Genomic DNA, 10,086 nt, shown 5'->3' on the forward strand with positions numbered 1-10,086 from the left:
AACTGATCCATGAAATATATCTTTACGATAATTATTCTTTATTTCTCCACTGTTTCGACGTTTACAAAATCAAAATTATGGTCCAACTACTCGATAAGATAAAAAGGAACACTTGTAATAGCGATAGGTGGCGTCGTTAACCAATGCGACTGGCGCAAAATTGATATGGAACTGTCTATAAACAAATCAATGAAAAAATAACCAAAATGACGTATTACAACTATATGATATTAATAACATTTCTAGTTATCGATGACGAATAATTCATACAAGAATAACAATAGTTTCTCATATTTTTCCGAATATACAGAATCTATCTTGAAGTCTATCGTGAACGATGAGATGTAATATAAACAATTAAAGGAATTCCTTATTTCTCTTCCTGCATTAAACAAATTGTTTTCAATCGAATAACTGTAAAATTGTTTCATTGACTGTGCGATACATTTAAACGCATATCTTGTTTTAACAACCAAACAACATGTCAAACAAGCATTTAAAAATGGCCGTAGCCACAAGTAAGCAAGAGTGGTTTTGACTCTACAACCGATATATCTTTATAATCATTGCGATAAATGCGTCAATGGCCTAACTTATTTATAGTATCCAATTCTTTTTATTAGTCTGCCAAGTATTTTGACGTAAGAGTCTCGTGAATACCGATTCATACTTTTATACTACCGCCTTGCTCATAACATTTGTTAGAACGAGCATCGATTCAGTTATTTATTACATATTCGCAATGCAACATCTCGTCTAATCGGCTCTATAATAGATCCAGGTAAATGACACTCTTTTACTCGTGGAGAGTCACGTTTTTCCAACACGATGTCGCGTTAAAAATTGTGCAACAAGGTTAACAGTGAAAAGTCAACAAACAAAGAAAAATACTTTTTCAACAGTGTAAGAATCTTTCAATGAAAAAAAAAATGTCATCTGGTATTAATCATGGTCCACGCAACACGGGTACTCTACCAAAAAGTAATAGGAGAAACGATAGAAACAGAGAACAATCAGCTGCCAATCAATTTGCAAACCATTCTAGTTATCACGGACATGCACAGCACTCTAACAATTTGGTAAACTGATTAAAAAATATGTATAATACCTTTGCTTCTTATTGCAAGTTATTTGTTATTATGTACTGAATTATTTTTAAGTTACAAATAAACAATTAGTCATTTAAACATAGTTTAACTATATTCTTGATAACATTCTTAGGCCAGTTATACATTCTGATTTTTTACTTGGATCTTCTTCAGTAACATATCATATTCAGTATCATAGACCTAAACCACTTTTTAAAAAAGGAAAACATTATATATATATAAGTTAAACATTGCTCTATCTTTTATAAGTTTAAATACTTTGGTTGCAGTTCAATCTGTATATTACTATTTAATTTTATTAGTGTAAAAAAACCATTTATATAATTAAATATAATGTATTTCTAAATTTAATGTAATTTGAACTTTCTAAATGAAAACTTCATGCAGCATCTGTATATAGCAGTTCAAAAGATAATCTATTAATAGATAGCTGAATAGTGGGGAAGTTCTTTCTAAGAATACATATCCAGATACAATCCTACTTCGAAGCAGTAGAGTTACAGTATTTCACTCACCATTTCTAGAAATCTCAGTTATTTTTCTGTGTACCTAATCAGTTTCTTTTATTTTATAAATTGCATCCTATAGTACCAACTTGACTGGAAACCAGTTAGTGATAGGGAACACCTGAGAGTAACGAAAAATAGTAATACAAGATTCGATTCATCTGTGCCATCGACATCTTATCAAGATATACCAGAATTTGGTAAATATTTAAATATTCATTTCTTTTCATGCTTCTATAACTTGTTATTAAATAATTTCTATATGTTATTATAACAGCATCCTACACTTTCGGGCGACCATACAATTATAGGGCAGAAGAATTTACATACTGGCAAAAGATGGTTCCACCTACTGATTCTCAAACACAATCCCCTCCACGTTTTCAAGGAACAAAACCTTCTAATGTCGATAAAATGGTAATACAACACTTTTGATCTTTATCAAAATAAAATGTTAGAATAATTTTTTTAACACATTTATAGCCTGATAGAAGCCAAGTAGAATCTCGTTTAAATGAGATCAGAGAGTGTATCAGAGTTACATCAACAATGATGGATTCGCTTAATCAATCTAGTGATCCCGTAAGTCTATAGAAAATGATTAAATTTATAAAGTTTTTTTTTTTTTTGTATACATTATATTTTTTATATTTACAGCGTGCACAAGCTCAAAATGAGAAGTTAGGTATTATGGTAGAGGATCTTCACGACAGTGAAAGAAAACTGTCCAGACTCTTGGAGCAATATCAAAATCCTGGGCTATTCTGCGAGGTATTTCATATATACTTTAATAATTTGAAACATATAAAATAAATTTATAGTGCTATCAATCATAAAAAATCATTTTCAGAATGGTGAAAATGGGGATGAAAACGGCGAATCGAGCAGAGAAGTGAAACTACGCAAAGTCGAAGAATTACAGAAGAAACTTACACACCTATTGAAACATCAGGCTAGTGTAGTTGGAATGCAATTACGTGTGTCAGAAACATTAAGCGAAGCACGTCAAGCTCAACAAGCTCTTATACAACAGGAAAATCAAAGTGCAGTCACATTAAGCCAAACATTACCCGTAAATGTTGAGCAATTGGAAGCTGAAACGGCAAAACTGGCTCAACTTCAAACAAAGAAAAGACACATGGACCATCTTGTAGCTGAGCTACAAGCTGTAGAGATGTCTGATAGGGGTAGTTGTGTTAGTATATTATTTTTTGAATTTACTTAAAAATTATAAACGTCATGTATAATTACCAATCCTGTACTTTAGAGTTCCGAAGGTTCAAGAAATGTTGGAAGAGATAAAGTTGCTGAACTAGAAGCTATGAAAGCACAACTTAGTCATTTAAAATCATTAATGGCAGAAATAACAAGAGCTCGTGATTGTCTCGATTCTAATTCTGATCCTGAACCGGAAGTAGATATGAACGGTGAAACTGCAGCTGCGATGGACACAAATGAAGAAGAAAATGGAACGAATATTTCAATGGAACGTCAAAGTGATACTGATGAGATAAATCATGACAAAATTAGAAACACGGGAGATAGACCAACGGTTGAAGACATCGAGGTAAAAACATAAACGTAAATAAAGGTTGTGTTGTAAACTAAGGTTATATACAATTTACATTATAGGCTGTAACGCAAGAACTTCGAGAACAATCTGCTTTGTTACAAACAACCAGAGCAGAAATACAACGATTGAAACGACCATTGTTAGCGGCATCAACAACTCAGTCTAATTCTACATCCGTTTTCCAAACTTCGACGCCTCTACCATCACTTACAACATCAGTCACTTCCGATAAAAAGCAAGATAATAACAGTACCACAGAAGCCCAGCCAGGTCAAGGAAAACGACGTCAAATTGAAGATCTTATGCGAAAGGTACCTATTTTATGAAGGATGGTGGAGAAACTGGATTATTAATTTATATTTATATGATTTTGTTTTTTGAAACAATAGTATTCATCTCAATCATCTAGCGTTAATCGCGATATGGGAGGAGCAACCGATGTAAATAGTCATAGAAGCTCTAGTTCGCATATTAGTCATACAAGTACTCCCGCTAACGTTTGGCCTTCTTCTGCAGCAATAGGTAAATTAAATGAACTGTCTTGTATTTATTGTCATCATTTATAAACTTATCTTTTGGAGTACAGGAGGGTCCAATGATCAAAGTGTAGATGGCGTATCCACAGAAAATTTAATGGATATAGGACCTCAACCATCAGCAATCGAAAATGGATTCAATGGAAATTGGTGGATATACCCACCACCGCCGATGAATCAGATACAACATGGTAAAGTATATAAACACCAATAGAAATTAAAGAATTTCAACAAATGCGACGTACTTTTTATATATTTAGGTTCATCAGAGTATTATCGGCAATTATTGTTAGGGTCTCAAGCTCAACAACTTCAGATGATGGGTACAACATTACAACAATGTTGCCAACTATTGTGGTCCCAGCAACGTGAATTACAAGCTATGCGTGTAGCTGTTACTCAGTTACAAGCGCAATTGAGACAAAATCAATTACAACAGCGAAGTAACAACAGTGAAAATAATGATGAATATTCTAACTTAAGTCGTAATGCTCACCATCTCGGTGAAACAGTAGATTCTACACTACCGCCAAGTTCATCTCTACCAAATCTGGTATCATTGCCAAATTCTTCTCCCGCATTATCGCATAATGCTGCAACGATTTCTGCAAATTCCCAACAGCAACAACAACAACTGAATAACCAAGTACCGCCAGGAAACAGAGCAAACAACTATTGGGATAATTTCAGAAGGTAATAGAATATACATGTATGCTGATATGAATTTTATCATTTGTCCTAGTGCTGTGAAAGTGTTATCAACATTGATACAAGTATCGTACACCAAACTGAGATTTTCCACTTATGTAATCATTTGATAGATTTATTTTCTGATTTATAAAGTTGAGTTCTACAAATCTTTTATTATGTAAAATAAATGATGTTGTTTTCCTTTCTGATTGGGTATCGTTAAAAAGTACGATTTGGCATTTACCTATGAGTTTAGATATTTTATAATTCGATAGATCGTGCACACCCATCTTCCATCTTTGTGTAAACCTAATGTATCATTACATAAAGTAATAAACTTCACGGTCTACCTGTGCACTTTTTGTCTTGTACTTTTTACTTATTACTACCCTCGTTTAAACCATATCGTAAGTCAAATCTGTATTGATTTTGATTCTATAGTCCAATGGTTAATGAATATGAAACTAAATGAGGATAGTATATTTGGTACGTAAACTGGGTATGTAATACATTGTGTTTAAGGATAAATAGATTTGAAATATTTTGACCCTGACTAACAATATATGCTAAAATAACAATATCTGGATTCACCTTATTCTCTGTGTCATTGGTGTGTTTCTTTTTATCCTTTGTTTATATCCTGTGTTCCATCAGCCATATCATTTCCTTCAGCATGGTATGCATATCTTTAAAATGATTATACGATGAAAATGGTAACTATACGTTTGATTTTTACATTTTCAGCTATTCAAGACAAAACTTACTCTCAGGAAGTATAAAAACTATGACAGACGCTACTTCAGGAGCTATCGCGAATTCAACGTCTTCTGGAAATGCCGTATCAAGCGTGAACAGCTCCCTTATGTATGCAATTTACATGAATCACCCACTAACTCTATATAAATGTGATTTTATTTTCATGCATTGTGAACTTTACTCAAAGGAAAGACAAACGTAATCGGGAGCAAGGAGTTGATAATGTACCTCTGTCTTCGTTAAATGGAGAGGCTCAGTATTCTTTGAATTTGCAATTACAATCAAATTTACAACAACAAGAAAGGGAGAATGCTGTTGCACGTAGCAATATTTTAACGAACGAGGTATCTCAACCACAAGTTGATAATCTTTGGGAAGAAGCACACTCATCATTTCGGTTACCATCTATGATACATGATGAACACCTGTTTCAAACTTTAAGGTTAATTCTTTTTAATTTATTTTTCAATTTCTTTATTTTGCAAATAATAATTTAATCAAGTATATTTATTATTAAATGTATTATATAGCTCTGAGATGAAGGAAGTGTTAACTTCACTTATTTACGCGAATAAAAAACAACCAGATTATTTAGCCACTATATTAAGGGAAATTAAGACTATAAGTGAAGATCATAGATTGCGACCTCGTTTATTGAGATCGTTACGTGCTTTACAAGATATACAACCTCTAAGCAATCCATTGGTTTGTACACTTCTCGTGTATATTTATACATACATTTATACGTATATAAACAGAGTGAGACACTTAAGATAGGTCACCTGAATAACTCATTTACTTGTGATGAGAGACAAAAGTAAGTAAGTTATCGAGGTGGCCCATCTTAAATGAGTCACCTTGATATACCAGACAGTATTTGCGTGCCGCATATACTTATTTAATCTTTTATAGAACGAAACAACCGATCAAACTGCTAGTGAAAGTTGTCAGTCTAGCGACGAAGATTCTGAAGTGGATGCAGTATTAGGTTTAGGTACAGAAAATCAGTCATCTAAAGCAGAATTAGTTGTATCATCTCAAGCAGGAAGTTCATCATCTCCAACTGCCCATGCACAGTTGATAGATCATTTAGATATACCAGTAAGTTGTATTAATAAGAAAATATTGTTCAGTATCTAGAGACGATATTACTTGATATTCCTTCTACAGGGAACGTCCTCAATTGATTCTACGAATGTTTTACCTTCGACACCTGCTAGTAAACCAGGCTACAATGAAGATTTGGCAGAAGCTGATCAGTCTAGACCTGAATCGTCCGGTAATCAACAGGTAATTTAGATCTAATTTGGTTGAATGAGAATTGAAGTAAATAATATGAAATATAAATGAACTATAATTTTATAGTCTTCTAATAATGACGACGAAAATGATCAAGGTCAAGAGGAGGCAGCTGGACCAGTAATATCTATGCAAGCAACATTTGATGGTGAAGTAGAATTAGAGTAATTTAATAAAAGTAATGACTTCTGCATTGCTTGAATAAGCTTTAAAGTCTGGCTGCAAAAGTTGAAGATACGAGAAACGAGGACAATTATATTCTGACGGATTATTTTACAAAATATTTTAGGTTATCCTTTTATCTATTCAAACAAAGGCATGCGATGGCGTTAAAAGCGCCACATATTTATTTATCTCAGATCGAATTCCAATATTGTTTCCCGAAGTATCGTACTATTGTTGTTTTAAGTACGTTTTAAAAAGTTGATAATTTAATTGTAAACATAAAAGTTACAATTTCAAGCTTTTTTTACATGTAATGTATTATTTAGATTAAAATAAAAATTGTAACTTAGAAAAGTAAATATTTATTTTTAACCGTACAATACAGTGCAATGACATACTTATGTATAATGAATATACACTTTACAATACAAATACAAAAAATATAAACATTAGAAATGATTGTCAAATATCTTATTTAAAATTCTGTCTCGGTGCAGTCATTATCAAGCAGTTGTAACCGATGAAGGTGATATATAGAGCAACCATGTGTTTCAAATAAAATCTTCTCATACTCTGCATTGCTTTCAATCGATTTAAACCCATTGCTTGACAATAAATGGTTACAAGCTGAATTATTTAATAGATTATGGTTACCTGCTGCCCAACAGCAGCCCTTGTTTACAATCGTGGATTGTTCTAGGCATTTTTTGTCAATTGTATTCAAATGCAGTAGTTTTGACTCATATGACACCTTGGCCAATCCATAGTCCTTTGTATTTCCTGTACCACAGTGTGCATGGTAGTTACCACTGCCTCTGAAAGAAAACCCATTGAATTATCGACTAATTTAGTTGGATATATCCTATTATGTCTTCCATTTTGTCAGCAAATTATGTCCTTACCATCAAAAAAAGACCAAACTTACTAAGTGTCATTAGTTTATGAAAAAATATTAGCACCTGTGCTTTCCATTGCATATACCATTAGCCATGGTACAGAAGATGACAGGATGCATTAAGCTTCAAAATAAATTTAATGCCAGGATCGGATGAAAATCTCTGTGGTCACATGTAAATATACAATCTTGTCCCCGCAAGAGGGAAGGTCGGAAGTTCATACATTTTATTATCAATTAGTGAAGTAAACACAATGTCAAAATGATATTAAATTGTAACACCATCATTTACTCATGTTCTTGTATAATAATTTATCAATCCTTTCGGAAAATGATAAATATAATCAGCAACAAAAAATGATTTTCTTTTCTTTTCAACATTTTCCTGTTAATATCGTGTCCCGAATTTACTCACGTGAACATTTTGACTTTTAATTAAATAACTGCATTTATAAATATGAGAAAGTCGTGCCACCTAACTTTCGAGTTCTTTCTAGAGCATTCTGGATATTTTTAAGAAAGATCAAGTCATCAAAGAAGAATAGTTTAGAATCGAAACTGAGAAAGGACGAAAAAGATTTAACGAGGAACGAAATAACATAGATTTAGATTAGAAGGCTGAGAAGGATTTGTAATATAGTTCAGATTTGCAGGTTTGGTACCGTTACATATGTATTTTCGCTTCAATAAAAATTTCAAATATTAAATTTAAGAAATAAACGAAAATATTTTATGCATTCCATCGACTAAGAATAGTCGGACGATAACCATATTGCATGCGTTATTGACTGTTTCGGTTAACGTTTACTGATCAAACTTGGTTTTCGGTAAGAAAAATTCTCATTTATAAATTAACCACGTAAAATTATATAAAAAAAAGTTGAAGATAGATTATTTTTCGATGACTATTTTTGCCAGATTGTTCAACATTTTATATATTTCTCTGTTACAATAAATGTTTTCACGCGCTTAAAAATTCTCCCGCTAAAAAGTAGAGGGGGGCAGGAAGGAAACAACGACCTCTAACAAGATTATTTGAATCACGTACAAATATGAACTGATGAGGTCGTGGTTCTGTGTAACCTCCACGGAAATAGAGATCTAAGACGTCTCCCTTTTTCCTTCGCACAGAAAGTATTCGAATGAGTGAAATTGCGAATTCTCTCCTACCTTCACGAAATTTTTTCAGCTCGGCGGTGGGGCTGAGATCGCCGTTGCACCGCTTCCGGTTCCTGCGTTGAAGCGTATCCGCGTCGCCGTGGGCCGTCTGTTGTTCACGGTGTTGTTGCTGGTCGTTTGTTTTCAATCGACTCTGTGTTGGCGCCGCTAGAATTACGGAAGCGTTATTCAAATAGCGAGATGCCACAGAATAATCGCAACCGTCATCGTCGGTTTCCATAGCTGTATCGTAAGAACAGCGATCAAACATCGACGTTTCGGTAACTTCCGCGTGCTCGAGTGCACCGTTTAGTTGATTTTCTTTTCTATAAGGCGGCACGTAACCGTAATATGTATTCGACGACATGAACGATGGAACGACGTTACGCGGATTATACATAGCACCACTTGTTACCGCCATGCTTAATCTTTCTATTGTGAATGACTATCGATACTAGATTGGGGAACGTATGAAAATATATAACGTTTAATCACGCGAAGAAAAAAGAAAACAGAAAGCACCACAGAACGGAGACGAAGTCAACACTTCACGAGACGAACGACGAATGGTAGTTCGTTAAACCGAATACCCTCGAGCAGTGAATCGGCAACGTTCGGGTATAGTTGCCAGTTTGAGGACGCATGCAATGGAGAATTTCCCCCTCTGTATACATATTCACACCCGCGCCGCGTGTATGTGTAGTCACTCGCCATTTCGGACAGCTTCGGGGAAACGAGAAAGAAAACGAACGTTAGCCTTTTCCCGCCTTCAACACTGCTGAAATCCGAATTATCGGTTAACGAAATGTGATCTTGGACAACTGTCGTTTATATGTATTTTTGTAACTGCAGTTCAGATACTCGAGTAGTTCTATCGTTTTCGTTAGGTGTTTCCAACACCTAGCATTGGCTTTCTTGAACATTAAGTATCGGCTTTTTCACAACAGTATTTATACCTGTAATCTTATCAGTTTTAACTTGGCAGTTAAATGTTTACATATTCAGCCTAATTGTATTCCTACAAGAGTAAATAACCGCCAGCCAAGTTCATATTCTGTTTACTTACCAGCAACACAGATTCTCATTTGTGTCGAGAGCGAGAAGGAAAGATTCACGTTTGTTTTATTTCTCGATTCCTTGAGCTGTACGAAGGTCGAGCTGACATACACGCGAATTGCATACATACGTATGTATGTGGAGAGCGAAATTTTCTATGACCGCATCCTCGATCTGGAATTACAAGTTCGGGTTGTAAACCGAATAGACTTGAACTTCGAATCGACAACATTCGGCAATCATCGCTCGATTTAATTCGTTTCTTTAAATCCCCACCAATTCTTATTTCTAACAATTGACTCACCCACAGAAATTTATTGCTCTTTTGTTAGCATCTGACTCA

General features: G+C 34.2%; 2 protein-coding genes across 6 annotated transcripts; one reads left to right on the forward strand and one right to left on the reverse strand.

Annotated features, from left to right (window-relative positions):
* Positions 1-496: 496 nt before the first annotated feature.
* Positions 497-7,086, forward strand: LOC128887664 (uncharacterized). 5 transcript variants are annotated; one of them, XM_054143822.1, is made up of 18 exons: positions 497-1,079; positions 1,698-1,815; positions 1,893-2,032; positions 2,099-2,197; positions 2,273-2,386; positions 2,466-2,567; positions 2,649-2,810; positions 2,883-3,182; positions 3,248-3,499; positions 3,578-3,710; positions 3,775-3,915; positions 3,985-4,417; positions 5,159-5,278; positions 5,358-5,612; positions 5,701-5,875; positions 6,083-6,271; positions 6,341-6,460; positions 6,536-7,086. In XM_054143822.1, exons 1-18 carry the CDS (start codon positions 918-920, stop codon positions 6,635-6,637), a joined length of 3,117 nt encoding a protein of 1,038 aa, XP_053999797.1. In that variant the 5' UTR covers positions 497-917; the 3' UTR covers positions 6,638-7,086. The 5 variants fall into 5 exon arrangements, with proteins under 5 accessions (XP_053999797.1, XP_053999796.1, XP_053999795.1 ...); XM_054143820.1 differs by having other exon boundaries at positions 498-781; positions 903-1,079; positions 2,466-2,810; XM_054143821.1 differs by having other exon boundaries at positions 2,466-2,810; positions 4,018-4,417.
* Positions 7,087-7,218: 132 nt separating this feature from the next.
* On the reverse strand, positions 7,219-9,862 carry LOC128887669 (uncharacterized). Its single transcript, XM_054143834.1, has 2 exons — positions 8,700-9,862; positions 7,219-7,449 (listed from the first exon to the last, which is right to left on the reverse strand). Exons 1-2 carry the CDS (start codon positions 9,106-9,108, stop codon positions 7,355-7,357), a joined length of 504 nt encoding a protein of 167 aa, XP_053999809.1. The 5' UTR covers positions 9,109-9,862; the 3' UTR covers positions 7,219-7,354.
* Between the last annotated feature and the right edge of the window lie 224 nt (positions 9,863-10,086).

This window comes from Hylaeus anthracinus, unplaced genomic scaffold (assembly GCF_026225885.1).
Source record: "Hylaeus anthracinus isolate JK02 unplaced genomic scaffold, UHH_iyHylAnth1.0_haploid 11989, whole genome shotgun sequence".
NCBI lineage: Eukaryota > Metazoa > Arthropoda > Insecta > Hymenoptera > Colletidae > Hylaeus > Hylaeus anthracinus.

Excerpts from the sequence above, each read along its gene's own strand:
- LOC128887664 (XM_054143820.1), top strand. The coding sequence starts at position 918 with ATGAAAAAAAAAATGTCATCTGGTATTAATCATGGTCCACGCAACACG. Across the intron at positions 4,418-5,158 it reads TATTGGGATAATTTCAGAAG|CTATTCAAGACAAAACTTAC; the intron begins GTAATAGAATAT and ends TTACATTTTCAG. Across the intron at positions 6,272-6,340 it reads TAGATCATTTAGATATACCA|GGAACGTCCTCAATTGATTC; the intron begins GTAAGTTGTATT and ends TTCCTTCTACAG.
- LOC128887669 (XM_054143834.1), bottom strand. The coding sequence starts at position 9,108 with ATGGCGGTAACAAGTGGTGCTATGTATAATCCGCGTAACGTCGTTCCA. Across the intron at positions 7,450-8,699 it reads GCTGAAAAAATTTCGTGAAG|AGGCAGTGGTAACTACCATG; the intron begins GTAGGAGAGAAT and ends GTTTTCTTTCAG.